The sequence below is a fragment of the Urocampus carinirostris genome, chromosome 19 (genome assembly GCF_059441175.1).
Source record: "Urocampus carinirostris isolate Australia breed hairy pipefish chromosome 19, RoL_Ucar_1.0, whole genome shotgun sequence".
Classification (NCBI taxonomy): Eukaryota; Metazoa; Chordata; class Actinopteri; order Syngnathiformes; family Syngnathidae; genus Urocampus; species Urocampus carinirostris.
The window spans coordinates 3,296,904-3,318,825 of NC_142367.1; the positions used below are offsets into that span (position 1 = coordinate 3,296,904).

Genomic DNA, 21,922 nt, shown 5'->3' on the forward strand with positions numbered 1-21,922 from the left:
TTATCATGTAAACATAATTTTTTTTCTAACTCTTCGTAAAATTCGTAATTACATAACATGATGCTCACCTAGAGGGAGCTAACAACAATGTCCGCCCTCTTACTGCAACGGGTACTCCACTAAACTAAAAACCTTGTGAAAGGCTAGTCAACAGAGTGTTCAGAGCCAGACCCAAACACGTAAATTTTCACACAAAAGTTCATTGGATAATCGAGGAAGTCAGGTGCGGGGAAACAAATGCCAGCGATCTGGCGCTCGGTGGGCAGTAGGAGCAAGGAGCTCATGGGATCGTAGCATGGTCGGAATGCAGAAACGAGTAGAGTTGCTGGAGATTGGAGCATGATCGACGTGCAAATTGGATCAAGTAGCCGGAGCGGGAGTTCGGAAAGTGGTGAATGGGCAAAACGGGTCACTAGCCGGAGCGGGAGATCAGAGCGTTGTCGAAGGAAGGGAAAAGTCAGGGAGCCGTAGACGATCCGGAAATCCGGGACAGACGAGCAGGATACGGATGAGAACGGGACAGACGGGAGCCAGAGTTAAAGTGCTTGCCTCGCGTTCGCAGATGTTCGCTGACGGACTGACCAGGAATGACTGGAGTACTGAGTTTGAATAGGAGGGGAATCAATCAGGCAACTAGCAGCAGCTGGCGCCAAACGAGCGAGCACAGGTGAGGGCAATGAGTAATCATGACACAGAGTTGAGAGAAAATAGTGCAGTTTGGTCACTTTGAGTTTCCGTAGTTTGTATTCTTTTTTTGTGCTTTGCAGTGCTTGTTTTCAATTGCACTACACAATGGAGCGAAATCTAGTGGTCAAACATTACACTGTCCCTTTAAAGACAAAAAGACATCAACAACTATTGAGTGAGAAATTATACCTACACTATTCTTTAGTTATAAAAATAATTGCAGTTTGATTTTATAATTCATTTCAATTTCAGCCTTTGCACCGCTAATCTGTTGTACGCGGGAAAAACAGAACGCTCTTATCATAACATAAGTTCCACAATCAAGCGTGTATGTTTGAGATTGAGAACACAAAGGAAGTGGAAGGCTAAGTTATTAGCTGTTACCATAACATTAGTTCATCAATCTGGCTTTAAAACAGGAGTGCCCACACTTTTTAGTTTGCGAGCCCCGATGAAATTTCTATTGCATGTTGCAATACGGTTTTATGAGAGGTTTATGCAATGCCTCAAATTTGATTTAAGTGATGTTGTGTCATGAACCGGAACAGGATCAGGACCCAATCGCATAACGTTTCTTACACAAGCCTTTTATTTTACGGGAAATGGGGAGTCCTGCACGTTAGGCAGCAGTCTGGCTTGGAATGACAGGAAGCCGGAGGCCGACGAGATTGATTCCAATTGCCCGAGCAGATATCGGACAGATGGGGTCGATACCGGACAGGACAGGACAGACAGAATCGATATCAAAACAGGATATCGAAATCAAACAGGACAAACTAGACGGGAACGAAACTGGAAACCGATATTAAACAGGACAAAATAAACGGGAACAAATCGGACAGGAAATACCAACAGGAAAAAGGACTGGGTCCAAACCCACGTCTTGCGGGATTACAGGTTAGTTGACGGACTGACAAAGGAAGCGTGAGATCACTGAGCTTAAATAGAAGGGAAGCCAATCTGTCAACGAGCTGGCACCACACAGGCGGGGCCAATTGGGCGCCATGGCAACCGTGACATGTTGGTTGTAATGATTATTTATGTATTGTAAAAAAAAATCATGGAGATATTTAAGTTTTTAAAAACGTTTCAACAAGTAGCTGCTAAGCCTAATTTTATTCCTTGCACGGTTAGTTTTTGGTTTAGGTGATAGATTAGTCATGCTCGTTGTGTTGAAAGTCTAATTTATTTACTGTGAAATGTTTCACAGAGCTATTGAAGTTTTATTTGAATTCATAACAAATATTATTTGTTTCTTTTTTAATTATTAGGAATTTCTTTATGCCAATTTTTAAACTTTTACAGCAATTGAATCTCGGCTCCAAATATCGGTTATTGCCTCCTCTTAATACTATTAATCAGTGTCTTCCCTGAAAAACCGATAACAGTCAATCTTTACTTACATGTCCAGGAAGTGAAGCCAGGAAATGTTGGGTTGATATCATCTGAGCTTTGTTTTTTTAGATATTACAACGCATAGTAAGCAATGAGCACAGTTCGAATGCAGATGAGGTTAGCATTTAGACTAGTTTTTGTGAATCAGGAGGAAGCCAAGTGAAAACCACATTAGGGAAAAAATGTAATTGTAGTTCTTGATAACCGTCTGCAAAGATTAATTGCTTGTAAGCCCTCGAGGAATTACGAATATTCAGACAATATGTTTTCCCCGTTTTTGGGATAAAGAAAACAATTAGTGTCCATGTAATAACCAAAGTAATTATACAACACAATGAAGTTGTCATTAGCATTTTGCCCGGACGGCTTCCTTATCAGTATTGGCAGCTCTTATTTTCCTGATGGTTGGTGGGCACTGATGAAACAGCGCTCAGACAGATGATACGCTACGGGTGCCCGCAGGGGGACGGAGCTCTGATGTTAGCAAATAGCGGCGGAATCCGAAATGGTTTTAGGACGATCGACCTTCTTGGCTTCGATCTTAAAGCCGCAATTAATATTCCCAAAAGCCGTTCCCTCAAGAGATTTCACACTGGCTGGTTCAGATAAAGTACAACCTCATAAAATATGGCCCTCGTGCAAAAAGACTCTCGAATAAGATTGAGGCCAACTCATAACGTTTAAAAAGTGTTTTTGGATTTATTTTTTTAAAATTTGTACAAGGCAACTCAAGTAAGATGTCTAAGTCCCCAATATCTATTTAGGGATTATTAATTTACCATTCTGTGAAAAACTATTTGCCTCCTTCCTGAATTCTGTGTTTTTTGCACGCGGCGGCACAGTTCTGAGGTCATGAGATCGAACCCCCTGTGTGGAGTTTGCATGTTCTCCCCATGCTTACGTGGGTTTTCTCCGGGCACTGCGGTTTCCTCCCACATTCCAAAAACATGCATGTTAGGTTATTTGTCTGGTCCAAATTGTTCCTAGGTGTGAATGAGCGAGCGAATTGTCTGTCCCTGTGTGCCCTGCAACTGGCTGGCAACCAGTTCAGGGTGTCCCCTGCCCAAAGATAGCTGGGAAGGGCTCCAGTACCCCCGCGACCCTACTGAGGATAAGCAGATGATGGTTGGATGGATGATCCTCCTACTGGCTTGTATCGTTCTCCAAGTCTTTTGCACTATTGTACAGTATCCTTTTTGAAAACACTCTAACTCATTACTATTTACTTATATTTATATATTTATGGAAACTGTGCGGGCCAGATTTATCGACATTTTGTTCTGTATGCATGTGTACAATGATGCCAAATAAATTACATCTATCTATTCATCTATCTAGAGGGCAGTGTTGAGTTTGTGTATCGTGGTGAGTTGGTTCAGGTGTAAAACGGCATTCAATCACTTGTTAAAAAAACAATTAGAACATTCAATGCCAAACATGAACATCTTTTCCCCCCATTGTATTTGAATAAATGTGTTTCGAAAAGAATGTTTTTAATTCATCATAAAAAAAGCATCAGAACATGATACTAATACATGTTAAAATTTGATCACCGCACAATAGATATAAAACGAAGGGCAAATAATGTAAAAATATAAAGAATAAAGAAAAAATACAAATATGCATTTACCTTTTTGCCTCGCATTTCTTGAAAAACTGATCAAAGGACGTCTGCTTTTGCTGGCTTTTGCCAAACTGTTGTAATTGCGTGAGGTATTCGTAGTGATGGCCCGACTTGCCAACACTTTTTCCGGGTTATTCCTTTACACATTCTGACACATCACAATATTTTGCTGAAATGTTTTTAATTTGGACTGATTGATTGATAGCAGTGTCATCCTCCCTGCCCTTCAAGTTCTCTACAACTTCTCTTCCCGTCTCTTTCTATTTTGACTTCCATCCCTTCTTTTCCATTTCTCCCACACACTTTCTAACACTTAACCATTTCCCGTGTAGGGCATAATACTGAAACAAAGCAAAACATTTGGAGTTGTTATTTTTTCTACTGATCTGGCCCGCCTCAGAACAGAAAATCGGGACCAGGCCTAAGGGACGAACTGAGTTTGACATCCCTGCTTTAGAACGTCACAGTAACATCACACTAACTGTGTACGGACTACTTCATATGATGACTTTTGCCACCTCTTGTGTTGAGACAATAGTTTTCTACATGCTCTTGTGTTGCTTTACAGTATGTTATGAACGCACAGCCCCGCCACACATCACTCCACATTAGTGACTTTGTGTCTTGGAGGGTCCTGAACCCAGCCAAGTGAGATACATTGTCGATGGGGGCAATGACATCATTCCATTTGCCTGCGTTCTTCAATTTTGTTGTCCGCGGGTCTTAATGTTTCTTCTGTCCAAGAAAGTTTTACTACAGAGATTCAGAGCTTATTTGTGTTATTGAAAAAAAGAGTCAAACATGTTATAAGAAACAGCATTAATTTATTTTGTGTTAAGCGGATCCATTTTAAAAAGAGTGTTCACAGAGAGGGGACCAAATCACAGCATAGGATAAAAAAATCTAAAAAGAATTACAATAAAGTTGATTAACTTTCTCCTGTTTTGACTACATTGTCAAATACATTCGTTCTGGTAACATGTACAGTATATACCGTATTTTCACTGCCATAGGGCGCACCATGTTAAAAGCCGCAGTATTCAGAGCTGGTTCCATTTCTGTACTTAATAAATACATACGGCACTCCTGATTATTGGGCACGGGTGCCCTCTGCTGCGGCTGCTTTACAACAATGCAGACAAGCATACAAGTGTGAGTATTTATCGATACAGCGGCAGCAAAACTGAGTTTGGTTGTGGTTTATTAAAGTATTGATTACAAAGTAAAACCCATGGATACAACTTTTTTTTGTTAAGGGGTCTGTAGCGATACACACAATGGGGTCTGAAAAGTCTTCAATTACTGTTGTTCTTTGTTTGATGATGCGCTGTCTGAGTCTATTCCTTCAACTGAGGCCACCTTGCCTTATTTCTGCAGAACCTCAGTCAGCTTACGAATCATCGATTTATTAAGCTTTGATTTTCACACGGCTGTTCGGTTTCCATGTTGTTCCTTGAGCGTAGAAATCAACACACTACGGCGGACGAAAACATGGAAAGCATTCAATGGAGGGAAAGATTTTTGATTTAATTCATATTTGGGGACAATAACTAGCACAATAACTTTCCACTTGCTGGATACGCCATGTCGTTAGCATCAATGAGTACTTCCGCAAACAATTCATGCATTGCGTGTGACCTCACGTGTCCTCTTCTGCGCATGTGGGTCACTTCTGGCTTTCAAATAGGAGATTGCATGCAAGTCAGATTTAGTTGGAAATGTGAACAATCCCACAAAAACATCGTATTTCACCCAAAAATGGGAATTGAGCATTAAGCTCTGGAGTGTGAACCTAGCCTTAAATACACGCCTACACCTTACCCCTTAGTGTTGACCCCTATATTTCCCCCTTTAGCAGCCTTCATGGTATCGTCAGCTGCGTCTGCCCAATTACATCGTACACATACACACACACACACACACACACACACACAAACACACACACACAGAGCGCACTGCACGATAGGGCGCGCCACACAATTTGAAGAGAATCTTGAGACTTTCATTTGCACCTTAAGGCCGTGAAAATACAGTGGTATTAAGAGTCTTCTTCGCAGTAGGAGGACAAAAACAAACATTGCTACAATCTCTTAGTATTTATTAAACTCCTCTGTAAGATTTCACAACCTTCATGTGTCAGCACAACCAACGCAAATTGCACGTGAAAATATAATTGACAGTAAGTCAGTGCAAGTGTAGCTAATCTATTAATCAAGTTTCTTCACAAGAATTCAGTCGGAAATTGTACAAAACATGACAGAAGATCTTTGCATTCCTACTTTTGCAAATGTACCTATTTCTGATTATTTGTACAACGTTGTGCGTTTTTAAGACCAGGGCTCTCATTAATAAAAAGATTACTAAAGGCATGCACGCCCCATGCCTGTTTCTCTTTGTAATCACAATCAACTCTAAAGTTGGGCGCACGTGAAGGGAGCCGCCCCTTCATGCCTATAAAAAAGGCTGTGGGAATGCCCTTGATAAAAATTTAAACATACCAAACGCGAAGATGGCCAAAAGAAAAAAAAAGAACCAAAAAGCACATTTTTACACAATGCAAAGTGGAGGTTTTCATGGGTGAGTTGGATTGTCATTAGTTATTTTTTGGGGGGGCTCGACATTGGCATCAATGCGAAAAAATGCAGAGTAGTGGTGTGCTGAAAAAAAGCACCCCCGTGAGAAATGTAACCTCTCGCAAACGTCACTAAAAATAATTTGTATCTATTTTTGGGGGGGAATGTAATAGAACAGTAAAGCCGGTTCATTTGTACCTTAAATACCTTGTAGAAATCACTTTTGAGCAAATTGAAAATATTTACTTCGGCGAAACGATGCCGCCTTTTCTTACCAATCGATGGACACGTAAACAAGCTGCTTTCATTGCGGTTAACCAGCGATTAAAATAATAGTAATTTTCCAAATGTCAAATGGATTGGAAACTAATGTGCTCTACCATAAAGCTCATTACGCTGAAATAAACTGTCAAATTCTCAACAGCTGAAATGGGAGATGAAGGTTCAGAACATTAGGTGTTATTTCGCCAAAGTCAATATTTTCTAATTCATCAAAAGTGATTTCTGAAAGGTATATAAGCTGCAAATACTCTGTGCTTTACTATTCTATTACATTCCACCAAGACTTAAATACAAAGTTGTTTTATTAACGTTTGCACGGTGGAGTACAATTCACACCGGGGGTGCATTTTTCGGCACGACAACATGGAGAGTCAATGTCGATTGCGCTTCTTTCTTCATTTTTTAAAATATACTCTTCACAGTGTTTCCCATACCATATACAACCAAACCAGGGTCTCCAAGTTAAAAGAAAAAAAATACATTAAAATAAATACATTAAAATAAATATTTTTTTTATATATATATATATATATATATATATATACACACACACACACACACACAGTGCATCCAGAAAGTATTCACAGCGCTTCACTTTTTCCACATTTTGTTATGTTACAGCCTCATTCCAAATTTAATCTCTTATCTTAAAATTCGACACAAAATACTCAATTATGACAATGTGAAAAAGTTTCTTTTTTTTTTTTTTTTTTTACTTTTTTTGAATTTATTAAAAATAGAAAACTAAGAAATCACATTTACATAGGTATTCACAGCCTTTGCCATGAAGCTTAAAATTGAGCTCAGGTGCATCTTTTTTCCACTGATCATCCTTGAGATCTTTCTACAGCTTAATTGGAGTCCACCTGCAATCAAATTGTTGATTGGACATGATTTGGAAAGGCACACACCTGTCTATATAAGGTCCCACAGTTGTGTGTGCATGTCAGAGCACAAACACCAAGCATGAAGTCAAAAGAACTGTCTGTAGACCTGCGAGACAGGATTGTCTTGAGGCACAAATCTGGGGAAGGATACAGAAAAATGTCTGCTGCTTTGAAGGTCCAAATGAGCACAGTGGCCTCCATTATTCGTAAATGGAAGACATTTGGAACCACCAGGACTCTTCCTAGAGCTGGCTGGCCTTCTAAACTGAGCTATTGGGGAAGAAGGGCCTTAGTCAGGGAGGTGACCAAGAACCCGATGGTCACTCTGTCAGAGCTCCGGCGTTCCTCTGTGGAGAGAGGAGAGCCTTCCAGAAGGACAACCATCTCTGCAGCAATCCACCAATCAGGCCTGTATGGTAGAGTGGCCAGACGAAAGCAACTCCTTAGTAAAAGGAACATGGAAGCCTGTCTGGAATTTGCCAAAAAGCACCTGAATAATTCTCAGATCATGAGAAACAAAATTCTCTGGTCTGATGAGACAAAGATTGAACTCTTTGGTGTGAATGCCAGGCGCCATGTTTGGGGGAAACCAGGCACTGCTCATCACCAGGCCAATACCATCCCTACAGTGAAGCATGGTGGTGGCAGCATCATGCTGTGGGGATGTTTTTCAGCAGCAGGAACTGGCAGACTAGTTAGGATAGAAGGAAAAATGAATGCAGCAACATATAGAGATATCCTGGATCAAAACCTGCTCCAGAGCGCTCTTGACCTCAGGCTGGGGCGAAGGTTCATTTTTCAGCAGGACAACGACCCAAAGCACACAGCCAATATCTCAAAAGATTGGCTTCAGGACCACTCCGTGAATGTCCTGGAGTGGCCCAGCCAGAGTCCAGACTTGAATCCGATCGAACATCTCTGGAGAGATCTGAAAATGGCTGTGCACAAACATCTCCCATCCAACCTGATTGAGCTTGAGACTTATTGCAAAGAAGAATGGGCAAAACCGCCTAAAGATAGGTGTGCTAAACTTGTGGGATTCAAAAAGACTTGAGGCTGTATTTGCTGCCAAAGGTGGATCAATAAAGTATTAAGCAAAGGCTGTGAATACTTATGTAAATGTGATTTCTTAGTTTTCTATTTTTAATAAATTCAAAAAAGTAAAAAAAAAAACTTTTTCACATTGTCATAATGGAGTATTTTGTGTAGAATTTTGAGATAAGAGATTGAATTAATACAATTTGGAATGAGGCTGTAACAACAAAATGTGGAAAAAGTGAAGCGCTGTGATTACTTTCCGGATGCACTGTGTGTATATATATATATATATATATATATATATATATATATATATATATATATATATATATATATAATTTATCCCTTTACTCACTTTTGGTTAATTGGTGGATTGATAATATAAGATTTTTGCTTCATTTATGTTATGTGAAAAGTAATATTTTTTTTTTTAGCACAAACATTTAGATTTCAGATACTGTACTTTCTTTGGTTTCATCTGTCTGCCGTTGGGTATTATTTTCCCATTTCTCCAGATTTTGTGCGTACGGCAGGGCCAAGGCTCCCGCAAAAGTCCGCATATTCCACGGTCAAGTTAGTTTTTTATAAATACTTGATGTTGCTTACAAATGGTGTACGCCTTGTTTTGTGCGTACTTAGTCTCTTATAAACAAGGCCCCAGGTCATAAAAAGGCTAATGTAGGGCTAGGCAATAAGGCTAAAAATGTAAAATCTCAATTTTATCAGTCATAAAAGTGACTACGAGCTTGTGAATTTGTAAAGAAAGTAATACATTTTGAAGCATTTGAAGTAAGTCTGATTATATAGAGAATCCCATGCAAAAAAGTCCAACGACAATAACTAATCTAAAAACAGGCAAGTAGTAATAATTACTTGTAAATAAAGCTTGTGACCCTCTCCCCATTCCAGCATTTGGACACTTGTGCAAAACCCTTAAATTATCAGCATTAAGGACCAGCATTGCGTGAGGTTATAAAACTCCTAAAGGGACAGTGTGTATTATTTGACCACTAGGTGACGCTGTGTTGTGCAACTAAAAATGAGTCCTAAACAGCACAAGAAGAAACACAAACTACAGAGACTCAAATTGACCAAATCGCAGCATTTTCCTTCAGATTTTTGCTCAACCTTGCACAAGGTTTCTGTTTATTTGTGTATTCATAGCAGAAGGATGACTGACATTCATGTCAGTTCCCTGTAGGTGAGGCTCATGATAGGCGAAATTGGTGCAAATTTCCCGACCTACAAGTATTTAAATAAAAGTACGTTTATATGATAGTTCATGTATTTTTTAAATCAGTATTGTTTATTTCTATAAATGAAAAAAAATACCGCTAGGAGGTGCTAAATAACACTGTGTACCCTTAAAATCCTTCCTTCAATTTCACTTTTAAATGTACAGTGTTTTTATTTAGTGCATCCAAGGGGTAAAAAAAAACCTTATAAGCGAAAATACACCAACTCTTATATAAAAGTTCATTTTTTTTAAATACTCATAGATCAACAATGGACAATCCATCGCATCCACTACACAGCATTATCTCCAGACAGAAGAGCAGTTTCAGCGACAGACTGCTGTCACTGTCTTGTACTACGGACAGACTGAATAGATCTTTTCTTCCTCATGCCATGAGGCTCTTTAACTCTACCCGGCAGAGTAAAAGCCCACATTAAACCACACCCCCTACATTGTATATTACCGAATTTTATTGCAATATGTATTCTGTGTAGCATCTTATAGCTCTATAGAACACGCTACAGTCGGTATAAGCATGTCACATTGGGTATTTGTATATTGTATTCTTTTTGCTTTATTATTGTATTGTTCTCAGCTCAGGGATGCTGCTGGAAATGTGAATTTCCCTTCGGGGATGAATAAAGTATCTATCTATCTATCTATCTATCAAGAAAATGTTTATTTATTTTACATAACAAGACTCACCAAGAAGGAGCTGACATGATTGTTGGCCATCTTGCTGCTACGGGTAGCCCCAAAAACCTCGTAAAAGGCAAAAGAGAAATAAATAAAAAATGTGTGCTGTAAGTTCACTTTTAAATCTCTACTTTTTCTTGGGAGCACCTTTTATAGCAATACTCAATAAACCAGCAGCAAATGGCAAATCAAATTCAAACCATTACCTGCACAGCACAGTTCAAAAGGTTAAAATGCCAGTTAAAAATAAAGCAAATAAATATACACAATAAAATCAGCAGCGATTTGATAATTCACAATTTGTCATGGGCCTGTTAAACTAATATTGTGTTTTGTAAATGTTACATTATACATTCTTATCTTAAATTTTGTAAGGGATGTTCTGTATTTATTTGTGCATAACGCGCAACCCTGACATTTGATTAAATCTGTGTAGGTTTCTCTCAGCTCAAACTCTTCGGGTGGATTAATTGGGAATAGAGCCAGGGTGCGCCAGATTCCAACCACGGGTGCTGGCCTTGATGTACATGACACATGAAAAACATAGTAATTGTATAAATAATAATTGTATCCCCCCATCAAACTATTTTAACTCACAGTACCAGAGAAGAATGGTACCACGAGTAAAAAATAGTGTGATAACGAGTTAAAGTTGTTCGCCTTTTCATATGTCATATGTATCACTGGTGGTCAGTGGTTAGAATTAGGCTCTCTCACATCCGTCTTGGAATTGTGGTCAGCGATAGTTTTTGAGTTCTTGATTGGGAAAAAAAGTGCATTAATCAAGAATATTTACAGTAGTAGGGATGCAATTGTCCAATGCTAAAATGTATTTAATGAAGTAAAAATGTGTCGGTAAAATGCATGTTTTGTAAGAAATCCTACTAAATTCTGGCGAGAACTTGCCTCAAGTGAAGAACATTACCATTCCCCATGTTCTCTACCTGACAACCTGTCACACCAAAACCACATCATCCCCCTTCCGCTAAGACAAGAGCATCTTGGCAGCGTAGAGCACAATCCCACCCAGGCCGGCGGCGGCAGCCACGGCGAGCACCCGTACCAACAGGAAGTCCATGGAGTCCTCCAGCTTGGTGTGCAGCCTCAGGACCTGCCGGTGGGTGTCCTCTCGTGTGCTTGAGTTCTCGATGACGTGGCTAGCCAGGCCTCGCTTCTCGTTGAGCGGCATCTGAGCCGCCAGACGCTGCTCGGCCTCCTCTGCCGTCAGCTTGTCTCGCTGCATTAGGCGGGACAGTTGAGTGGCCGGGTCGCTGCAAATTGAGAAGTAATGATAGCTTTAATAACCTGTACTTACGAGGGCTGCAAATATTAGTCGAGGTTGTTAACAAAGATTGATAATAGAGGTCAGTGTTTTCCCATAATTTTTGAGTAACTGAAAAATGTTTTATACCTTAACGCTATATACTATGTCATACTCGCCTTTATTTTTTCACTCTACAGTGAACTTTTAACTAATCTATTCTTTTTTTTATACTAAGCAACTTTAAAGTCAAGCAACATAGAATCGCTGAAAAATGAACTCCACAACAAAATAAAAATATTAACTCTACAGTGCAATAAAGATACTTTTAAATACAAGAACTTTAAACAATTTACAGTTCAACTTCTAACCTATGTTGACTGCAACAACACAAAACCTTTGGAAAAAATGCATAAATATATATTTAAATGTGTATATCATATATCGCGATAACCAAGGGATCTCAGTAGATGTCAATGCATTTTTCAGCAGATGCTAATTATGCACCATAAATAACCATAGAAATAAGTGTTGCATGATTTGTTTTTTTGTTTTGTATTTTTGTGTTTCATAATTTGCTAAAATAAAAATGGAGCAGTAAGCTATGATACATTTTTAGTTTTTAATAGCACTGTCTATTCATAAATGTTCAGGCTGACTGCAGTATAATAGGTTTTGTGTCGTTTCGGGTACAAGAATTGCTATGAATAAAAGGTATCATGAACGGAAAACTTTTGAGATTTTGCAGAATTTATCAACACACTTGCAAATGCACTGTTTGAAAACGTGATGAAAAAAGGTCTCAAAAGTCGTGTTTATTTGTATAGCCCTTAATCACAAGGAGTCTCAAAGGGCTGCACAGACCACAGATTATTGCAAACTACAGAATATTATTACACCATCTCCTGATCTAAAACCTACATGATGGCAAAGAAAAACTTCAAAACCTCAACATGAGGAAAATGAAGAAACCTTGAGAACAAGGCTTCTAGGACAAACATATTGTTTAAAAAAAAACGAAAAAAGTTCAAAAATAAACTTCATTACAAACAAATACATCTCATAAGAAACTCACAACACAAGAACAAAAACTACAACAACATCATCATCATTTATATCTTGGATCAAGCCTTACCAGTAAACAACAACAGTGTGGTTAAGAAACTGCGTGAGCTTTCTGGTTTCAAACAGAAGTGGCACATCCAGCACAACGTAGCGGTAGCCTTAAGAAACAAACACAAATGCAGAAAAACACACATTTGAAATTCAATACATTTGAAAGAAATCTATTTTTGATTTTAAAAAGTGTATTCTATGGGCTTTTGTTGATGTGATTTCTCTATGCATTACCATGTCCCTTTTTCCAATATTACTTTTTCTAATTTTAATCCTTGTGTAGAGGACTCAACTTTGGGACAGCATTGTTCTTTCTGGCAGACAAAATATGCCCCTGCTCACGCCCAGATACTTTAAACTCTATCTACAGTAACAATTAAGTCAACTTTTTTCAATCCGAATTGTGCCAGCCAAGATCCCAATATTTGGCTCTTTTTGTTTTATTTTCTTATACTTGCTTTATTTTGTATTCTATTCAAGTTTCTTCTAAGGAATATTAGTAAAGGAAAATCTCCATAAACCCAAGTGTGTGTCTTGGTTAACGTATGTTGAACTATTAAAAACTGAGAATGATTCACCTAAAATTAAGTGTATCCGATAATTACGATAACGTTAAAGGTTTCTCATCCGTTTTCCTGATAAAATTATCTAAAAACGAATGTGGTGCTCCAAAAAGACAAGACGAGTTCAGCTCTTTAATTGGTTAATCGATTATTTGTTAAAATTGTTTATTGACCAACCAAAATTCTCTACATTGTATTATGTGAGTGTGTTTCTTTGCTATTTTTTCCCTTTTATTTTCTTTGTTATTGTATGTGTTTGTCTTGTCGGTCACCCCTCTTGAGGGATATGACCAAGGTAGATAGATAGATAGTATTATAAGAACCTGTATGTTTTAACTACAGCATTCTCATCTGTATCATAAATAGTGTACATAAATAACGCTGGAAATTTAATTTACATTTTGGAAGTTAGCTAGTTGCTCGGCAGATTTCATCAGGTGGACCTGACAGTGCCTGTTACACGAATGTTTGAATGGCAAATGTTTCTGACATTTAACATAAAAATACTGAGTTTTTAATGCACGGAATGAAATATTACCTCTAAAGAAATAGAGCACAATCTGCTTGAGCATCTCTTTGTGGATCTCCGGATGCGTGATTGAGTTGAGCAGCTTTCGCTTTTCCTTGTCAGCAAAGATGATGCGACCCAGCTTCTGCCGGTCAATCTCGCCATTCTCCAACAGAACCTCGTGCCCAAAGTGGAAGACGATGCGCGAGTGGGCGGGTGAGTGGGGCTCCACGACTGCGTTTAAAAATTAAGAACACAAAGTTAATCGGTTGGCAGTGTTTGTAAAGCATCCTGTGTTGCTCTGAGTAAAATAATTAGAATTGTCAAAACTGGTCCAGTTTGTCAGGTTTTCAATGTAAATCTCTTGATTTTCTGTCTCAAGGTAATTAGCTTGTTTTTTTATATAACTAAATATAAAAACAATGTTTCTCATACAAACACACACATAAAGTAACGTTTCAACAATGAGTGTAATTATATCTCTTGTACTTTTATCAATCTTGTATTCTTTTATTTTGAAGTCGTGTTCTTGTTTGTACTGATTCCTCTGACGATAATAAACAGCCCCTCTCTCTGTTCGGGACCTCAGCCAAGAAGGACGTGAGTTCTTTGCTCCCACATCATGTAGAATTAAACTATATACATGTATTTTATCTGTGCAAATATAGCCACTAAATAGTTTTAATAATGTCTATCCCTGACACAGTTCCCTAAGGTTTGATGATGATCGTCTGTAGAAAGATCTGAAAAATGCTGTGCACAATCTATAGCAGGGGTCGGGAACCTATGGCTCGCGAGCCATATATGGCTCTTTCTATGAGTACCTGTGGCTCGGAGACAAATTTGATTGCATGCAAATTTTCTCCATCTCGTCCAAAACGTAAGCTAACAATCCTGTTCAAAGACTCACAAAGCCAAATCAAAGCTGACATGATGGTTGTGCTTGGCAGTATATATAGGGCACGCTTTTCACTACAATTTACAGTCAAGGTGTTGCACGAAAAAAAAAAAAAAAAAAAAAACTCGTTCTGGCTGTACATCGCTAAAGAATCCGTTATATAAAACCTCACTATATTATCTGTCTTCAGTGTTCAGATACCTTATGATGAATCCACAGAACACACTGTAAATACGCCAAAACACCGGAAGAGAACTTAAAGTTTTTTGATTGGGTGAGTGGGAGGAATGGGTGGAGCTATGCAAAAAGTGCAAGCACTCCCTCCCATCTCTCGCCCTACGCCGTCTGCGCCATAGATAAGCACATCAGGCTCCCTGTTTGCAGAATGTTGTGACGTTTTTACAAAATAACTGCTTACATCTGGTTTTGAAACCAATATGTGTGGAAAAAAAAGGGTCAAAATGAGTTTAACCGATCTTGAGTAATTGCAAGAAAGACACAAGTTTAAAGTGGTATGTTTGTTGATTTTGGGACACGGGCTCTGGCATTATTCTCTTTTCATAATTTTTATCAAATCATCAAAAATAAATGTGCTGAAGACTAAGCTTTTGTCTGTGGCGCGGGTTTAGCAATTTAGTAAATTTGTCTCATAATATATGGTGTGGCTCTTTCCCAAAATAAAATTAATATATTTTGCTTTTATGGCTCTTTGAGTCAAAAAGGTTCCCGACCCCTGATCTATAGGATTGAGGTCTGGACTTTGACTTGACCATTTTAACACCTTTACATTGTTACTTTTAAACAAGCTGAAGAAAAGCAACACCAGAGCATCATGCTGTCACTACCATGTTTTCCAGTGGGGATGGTGTTTTCAGGGTGATGTGCAGTGTTACTCTTATACCAAACATGATGCTTTGCATTCAGCCCAAAAAGTTCAATTTTTGTCCTGTATTGTTGTTGATAAAAACATAGTAAGGACTGCTAAAAACGAGATTAGGCATGGCACACTAGAATAAACATGCCTTTAAAGACCTAAAAGGTAATGTTAAAAAAGAATGTTGGGATAACTATATTTTTAAATGGTACTTGCTTGGACACTGGCCCAAGTTGCAAGTGCACCAGATTCAGATTCAGATCTACTTTATTGTCATTCTAGTACACGTGTATACAGAACGAAATGTCGATACATCTGACCCGCACAGTTTCCTTGAATGTACAGATATAAGTAAAAGTTGTATTGTATTATGGCTACGTATAGTATTTTACCATAGTGCCGATAGTGCAAGAGGAGTAGCTAACCAGATGTGCAAAATGGGCAGTCAGGTTAACAAGTCAGGTAAACAGTAACATTAACACTGTAACAATAACGCTGTAAGTACAATAGTGCAGAGAGCAAATGTGCAAGGAGTGGCAAGCTATAAAGAACTGCCAGTAGTGCAAAAAGTCAGATTAGCAGCCGTTTAGATTTAGGTTAACTATATGTTAGATTGACCATTTAACAGTCTAATGGCCAGGGGGACTAGACTACTGTGGAATCTGGTGGTCCTGCACCGCACACTGCAGTACCTCTTCCCAGAGGCTAGCAGAGTGAACAGTCCATGATGGGGGTGAGAGGGGTCCCCGATAATGTTCTTAATAATAATACAATGAAATATAGTGCAGTGCAGTAACATATTTCCAGGCAAGAAGTAAAATATGAATACTCATTACCCAATACATCGGCAAGATATACAGTAAAAGCAAATTATTGGAATAAAACAATCTGGGGTATTTCTTTAGGCAATTGAATATATGTGAGATCCTGAATTGGAGCCAACGTTCAATTTTATTTCTACTCAGACACAAATAAATGTATATCTTCCAAATCCAGATGTTGATCAATCACCTTTTCGAGCAACAACGTCCGCATCGATGATGGGGCAGCCAAGTTCCCGCAGCATCGACGACACAGTGCTTTTACCTGAGGCGATACCTCCGGTCAAGCCCACCAAATACATCTTCTAAATTAAGAAACAACCATATGAAATTAAGTTAGTGATAAAAGCAAACTGATAGAAACAGAAACATGAATAATCACCATTCTTGAATAAACAGGTTATTACGGGTCTTCAATCCCACAATTTTTCAGAAAACATTAGGAGCAATCAATATTGATAGCAAATACTAAAATCATTTGTATACAACGTTCAGTGTATTCTGCTAGAAAAAAAACTATTAAAGAATAAATCTTGAAAACACAACATAGTATTAGAAGGTGGGGTGAGAAATTTGATGTGTCCTTAAAATGTTTAAGATTAAATATTTTCTCTATTAAGTATATCTATTAAGTATACGCGCATGCTTGTGGTTTTCTTTTATTCCAGGATGAAAATGGCAAAGGTAAGAAAAAGACTGTTTCAAATACAGTCCTGATGCTAACCCAACCCCCCCAAAAAAGATGAAAAATTAAGGGTTTATTCGAACATGTCTAAGAGAGACACGTACAGTATGTCACAAAAGTGAGTACACTCCCTCACATTTCTGCAGAGATATAATGTTTGAAAGAACAACACTGAAGAAACATTCTTTGACACAATGAAAAGTCTATGTAAAACTTATTTACCAGAGTCAATTTATTTTTCCCCTTAAAAAACTGAAAATATAGCCATCAATAACCAAACCCCTGGCCACAGAAGTGAGTACACCCCAAAGGAATTACACCCCTACTTGAACAAACAAAGCACTTTTTGTCATTTCCCCTCCAAAATACCATGTGACTTGTTCCCCTTACTAGGTGTCAGGTATGAATAGGGAGCAGATGTGTTCAATTTGGAGTACACTATGTCAGGCTGGTCACTGAAACCCCAATTATGCCACAAAAGGGCAAGGAACTCTGACGACCTTAAAAAATGTTCTGTGGCTCTACATAAGGTTGCACAAGGCTACAATATGATTGCCAACACCCTGAAGATGAGCTGCAGTACAGTGGCCTAGATCCTCCAGCGTTTTAAAAAAAATAGGATGCACTCACAACAGGGCTTGTGTTGGATATCCATAGAAGCTGAGTGAACATTAACAGCATCACATCCAAATGCTATATAAGAAAGATAGGGGCAGGAGTGGGGCAGCAGTGCAGCACAGTTCTGAGGTAATGAGATCGAACCCCCTATGTGTAGTTTGCATGTTCTCGCAGTGCTTGTGTGGGTTTCCTCGGGGCACTCTGGTTTCCTCCCACATTCCAAAAGCATGCATGTCAGGTTAATTGGCCAGTCCAAATTGTCCCTAGGTGTGAATGAGCGAGTTAATTGTCTGTCCCTGTGTGCCCTGCAACTGGCTGGTAACCAGTTCAGGGTGTCCCCTGCCCGCTGCCCGAAGATAGCTGGGACGGGCTACATCACCCCCGCGACCCTACTGAGGTGCAGATAATGGATGGATGGGGCAGGAATGCTGTCAGCATTGCTGCAGAGATTAAAGAGGTGGGGGAGGTCAGCCTGCAAGTTCTCAGACTTTAGGGTGTCCTCACTTTTGTTGCAAACTGTTTAATTATTGATGGCTATATTTTGAGTTTTTTGAGGGTCAAAATAAATTCACCCAGCTATATAAGGATTACACAGACTACCTTTTATTAAGTCAAAGCGATGATTCTTAGGTGTGTTGTTCTACTGAACATTATCTTGAAATCTCTGCAGAAATTTAAGGAGTGTACTCACTTTTGTGACGTACTGTATGTGCACGCGTCACACAAGCGTCTTAACTGAGGGTGCTATAATGATTTCTGCCAGAAAATGGTGCCAGCCAGCAGAATATTTTGAAGTTACAGATGCCACCTTTATTATTTAATGTTGTTATAGCAATTATTTAGTGGACATTTATTGTTCCTTTAATGTCAGGTTGCAGATTGTTAAATTGTCATAAAAGGCAGACAATAATGGTAGAATCACAAATACTGTACTGGTACAATGAAGCAGTGTTTTGTGCTGTGAGACCTCGTTTATCGTGTCGCAGGAAGTTGCCCAAACATATCTTTGCAAATAAGCTTGCCATTTTCAATATTTTTGCTTACTTCCAGTGATCAATAATAGCCCAGATCAGTATGGGGACAAAAATTACCATTTAAAATAAAAATGATATACTTATTATGTGCTAAAATGGAAATACAGGGAAGTATATTTAAAAACGTTTTTGTTTAAAGAAAAAACACAGTAAAACCACTTTTTGTTCCAACCACAAATATTTTTTGCTCATTTGAATATTTGTTTTTGTTACTTTTGTAGAAAACAGATAACCTGTTTTTCGAATTAATTATATTGTTAAAAATGGAGTCAAAGCCAAAATTACAGCAAAATCAAAAACCAAAAACTATAAACTGTATTGCATATGAACCATGGTGACCACAAATGGGGGAAAAAACACTTAACAAAATGTAAGAAATTAAAAGGAAACTGGTGCTAGGGAATCATTTAGGAACAAAGAGCTTTTAAACGAAAATAGTGTGCCCTGTCTAGAAAAACGCTGCCTTAGATGAATGGTGTGTATTATTTGACCACTCGACGATTCAAAATCAAGTGTTAAAAAGCACAAGAAAGGATAGAAACTACAAAACCCAAAGTGACTAAACCATGCAATTTTAGTTTCATTATTTTTCAAGTCTGTCGCCAGGTTTTTGGGGAACCAAAGAGCAAGATGGCAGAAAATTATGTCAGCTTCCTCGAGGTGAGCGCCACGTTATGTCAAATGAATGCTCATTTATTGACCCTCAAATATTTAAAGCCACAATGTGTAATATTTGACTTTTATATGGCACCGTGTTCTCTGCTGCGAGTAGGGGCCAGTGCCACAGAGCACTGCATTGCGGCAGGATGCCAGACAAACATGGTGACAACCTAAGTGTAGAAGAAATAAGAATATCTCGACCTATGCTTCCTTATAAATTTAACATTGGTATGATAGTTCATGTATTTTTGCCTAACATTCAAATCAATGAAATTATTTTGTAATTCTAAGGGGCACAAAATATCAGAAACTGCCCCTTTAAAAAAACGCGCGTACAATATAACAGATCATGTTTTGCTTATTTTAAATAAAGTTGTTTTTGGTTTGTTTTTTTACTACGATGATAGGTTTAACACGACACGCACTGTCCCTTTAAAAGGGTTGGTATCAGCATCAATACCTGTTTTAAATACTGTACTGGCACTTCAGAACGGTATGTAGATTGCAACAGGTTATTTACACATGTGCCACAATTTATGCCATCTATTAAGTGGAGCACCATGTAATTCAGTTTCACCTGTTACTGTGCTTCGTTGACAAAGACAGATGAAAAAAAAATGTTATTCCTTCAAGAAAGTATTTTGCGATAATTTAAGTCCAACGACTCGCTTACACTTTCTAATTGGAGCTTAAAGCGAATTATTTTTAAGTCAGCACTGAACCATAACTTGCTAATGACCATTACTAAAATTACAACTTGTTGTGTATGTTAAAAAAAGAGTGTTTTAATACTGTACTTTCTTACCTCGTAAACGCCAGACGGCTAAACACTTGTAAAGAATTCGGGACTTTAAGCCAATGCTAACAAGCTAAACGGTGTCGACTGCATCAAAACTGACGCATATTGACCAACAAAATTGGCCATCGTCCACTTTAACGTTTCCCTGCAATTTGGCACTCGAGCACAATAAAAAATGCTCGATTATACTAGTCCCAAATTTCAGCGTTGATTACTTGAGGTCAAAAACATTGTAACAAGCTGGTATTGGGATCAATGTGTCCTTGCAAAATAATTCCGACATTACAACAATAAGGTTCCGCTTCCGTTTACCCACACCGGGCATTAGTACACACATTAAACATTTTCACGGTAATATAAATCTGTTTAAATCAATTTGTCAATAACTGTAAACAAAACAAACAAAATATTACTTTCTCGGTTAAAAAAAAATGGTAACAGTTGTGAAGGGATTCTAAACACATTAAAGCAGGGGTGTTCAAATCTTTCAGAAAGTGGGCCATATTTGGTAAACTGAAAATGTGTGAGGGCTGACTATTTAGCCTGGCATTCTTCATGTAGTCTTTTTTAAAAAATCGCCCTACGTCAAAGGTTTGCTGTGCTTTACAATCAGCGTTGTGACCTTGTAGCTCACCTTTATTGCATTTTCATTTGACTCGCATGGTTTTGTGAAAAAGCACTGATGTGCTTTTAAAACAGCTTCCCGTTGCTTCACCGTTTCGTAGCGTTCATTTCCAGTTAGCTTGTCGTGGTCAGCATGCTTCGTCTGGAAGTGCCTCTTGATAATACTGTATATACTTTGAAAACAGCCAGTCTTTGGGCAAATTAGGCAGATGCGGTTGTTCTAGAATTCTATTAAACTTCCACTTGTCACTGAAGTGACACCCCTCACAGTCAACTTTCCCTTTTTTTATTGACAGACACTATGTCGAAAATGGTGTGGGCTAAAATGCTCACAGAAAGCCAAGAGCAAGCTGGCCAAAGGGCTACTGCCATCATCTGGTTAAAAATAAAAAAAAAATATATATATATATATATATTATTAATTTTTACAAATGTATTTTATACTGTGGTCAACTTTCCTGGAGGGCCACAAATTAATAATTTTATGACATAGGCAGCGGGCCAGTAAACATTTGATCACGGGCCGTGAATGAAAAAAAATAGAGAGTCCTAGAATTGTCAACATTTGTAAACATCAACCATGAGAGACAGAATGTGGGGAAAAACACCTTGTTTGATGTTTAGAAGATGTATTTGCAAATCATGGTGGAAAATAAGTCAAGTCACGTTTGTTTGTATAGCCATTATCACAAGAGGTCTCAAAGGGCTGTACAGGCTGCATACTATTATTACACCAATAAAAATGATAAAAAGTATCATATGTAAACAAACCTATTCAAATTCCCGTCAATTTATTCATGCAGTATTAAATATCATAAAGACAATTCTTTTTTTATTCTCTTCATTAATACCAATTATGATTGCTTCCAACAGATTTCGCAAAACAATCAAGTTTGCAAGATGAGCATTTGATCAATAACAAAATTTAATCTCAGTACCTTTTGTGTACTCTTTGTTGTCAACAAGGAAGGCCAAGTTTTCTATAACTCTTCACAAGCTTTTCACACACTGTTGCTGGTATTTTGTCCTATTCCCCCGTGCA

The 21,922-nt window shown here is 38.3% G+C and overlaps 1 protein-coding gene across 2 annotated transcripts; it reads right to left on the bottom strand.

Moving 5' to 3' along the window:
• Window positions 1–467: 467 nt before the first annotated feature.
• On the bottom strand, window positions 468–20,520 carry dcakd (dephospho-CoA kinase domain containing). 2 transcript variants are annotated; one of them, XM_088323937.1, is made up of 6 exons: window positions 20,263–20,520; window positions 16,651–16,765; window positions 13,898–14,101; window positions 12,816–12,903; window positions 11,483–11,690; window positions 468–599 (listed from the first exon to the last, which is right to left on the bottom strand). In XM_088323937.1, the coding sequence occupies exons 2-6, from the start codon at window positions 16,760–16,762 to the stop codon at window positions 537–539; spliced, it is 675 nt and encodes a 224-aa protein (XP_088180063.1). In that variant the 5' UTR covers window positions 16,763–16,765; window positions 20,263–20,520; the 3' UTR covers window positions 468–536. The 2 variants fall into 2 exon arrangements, with proteins under 2 accessions (XP_088180063.1, XP_088180062.1); XM_088323936.1 differs by lacking the exon at window positions 468–599 and having other exon boundaries at window positions 4,511–11,690.
• Window positions 20,521–21,922: the final 1,402 nt, after the last annotated feature.

Excerpts from the sequence above, each read along its gene's own strand:
- dcakd (XM_088323936.1), bottom strand. The coding sequence starts at position 16,762 with ATGTATTTGGTGGGCTTGACCGGAGGTATCGCCTCAGGTAAAAGCACT. Across the intron at positions 12,904-13,897 it reads TGTGCTCTATTTCTTTAGAG|GCTACCGCTACGTTGTGCTG; the intron begins GTAATATTTCAT and ends TTGTTTCTTAAG. Across the intron at positions 11,691-12,815 it reads CACACTGTTGTTGTTTACTG|CGACCCGGCCACTCAACTGT; the intron begins GTAAGGCTTGAT and ends CTCAATTTGCAG.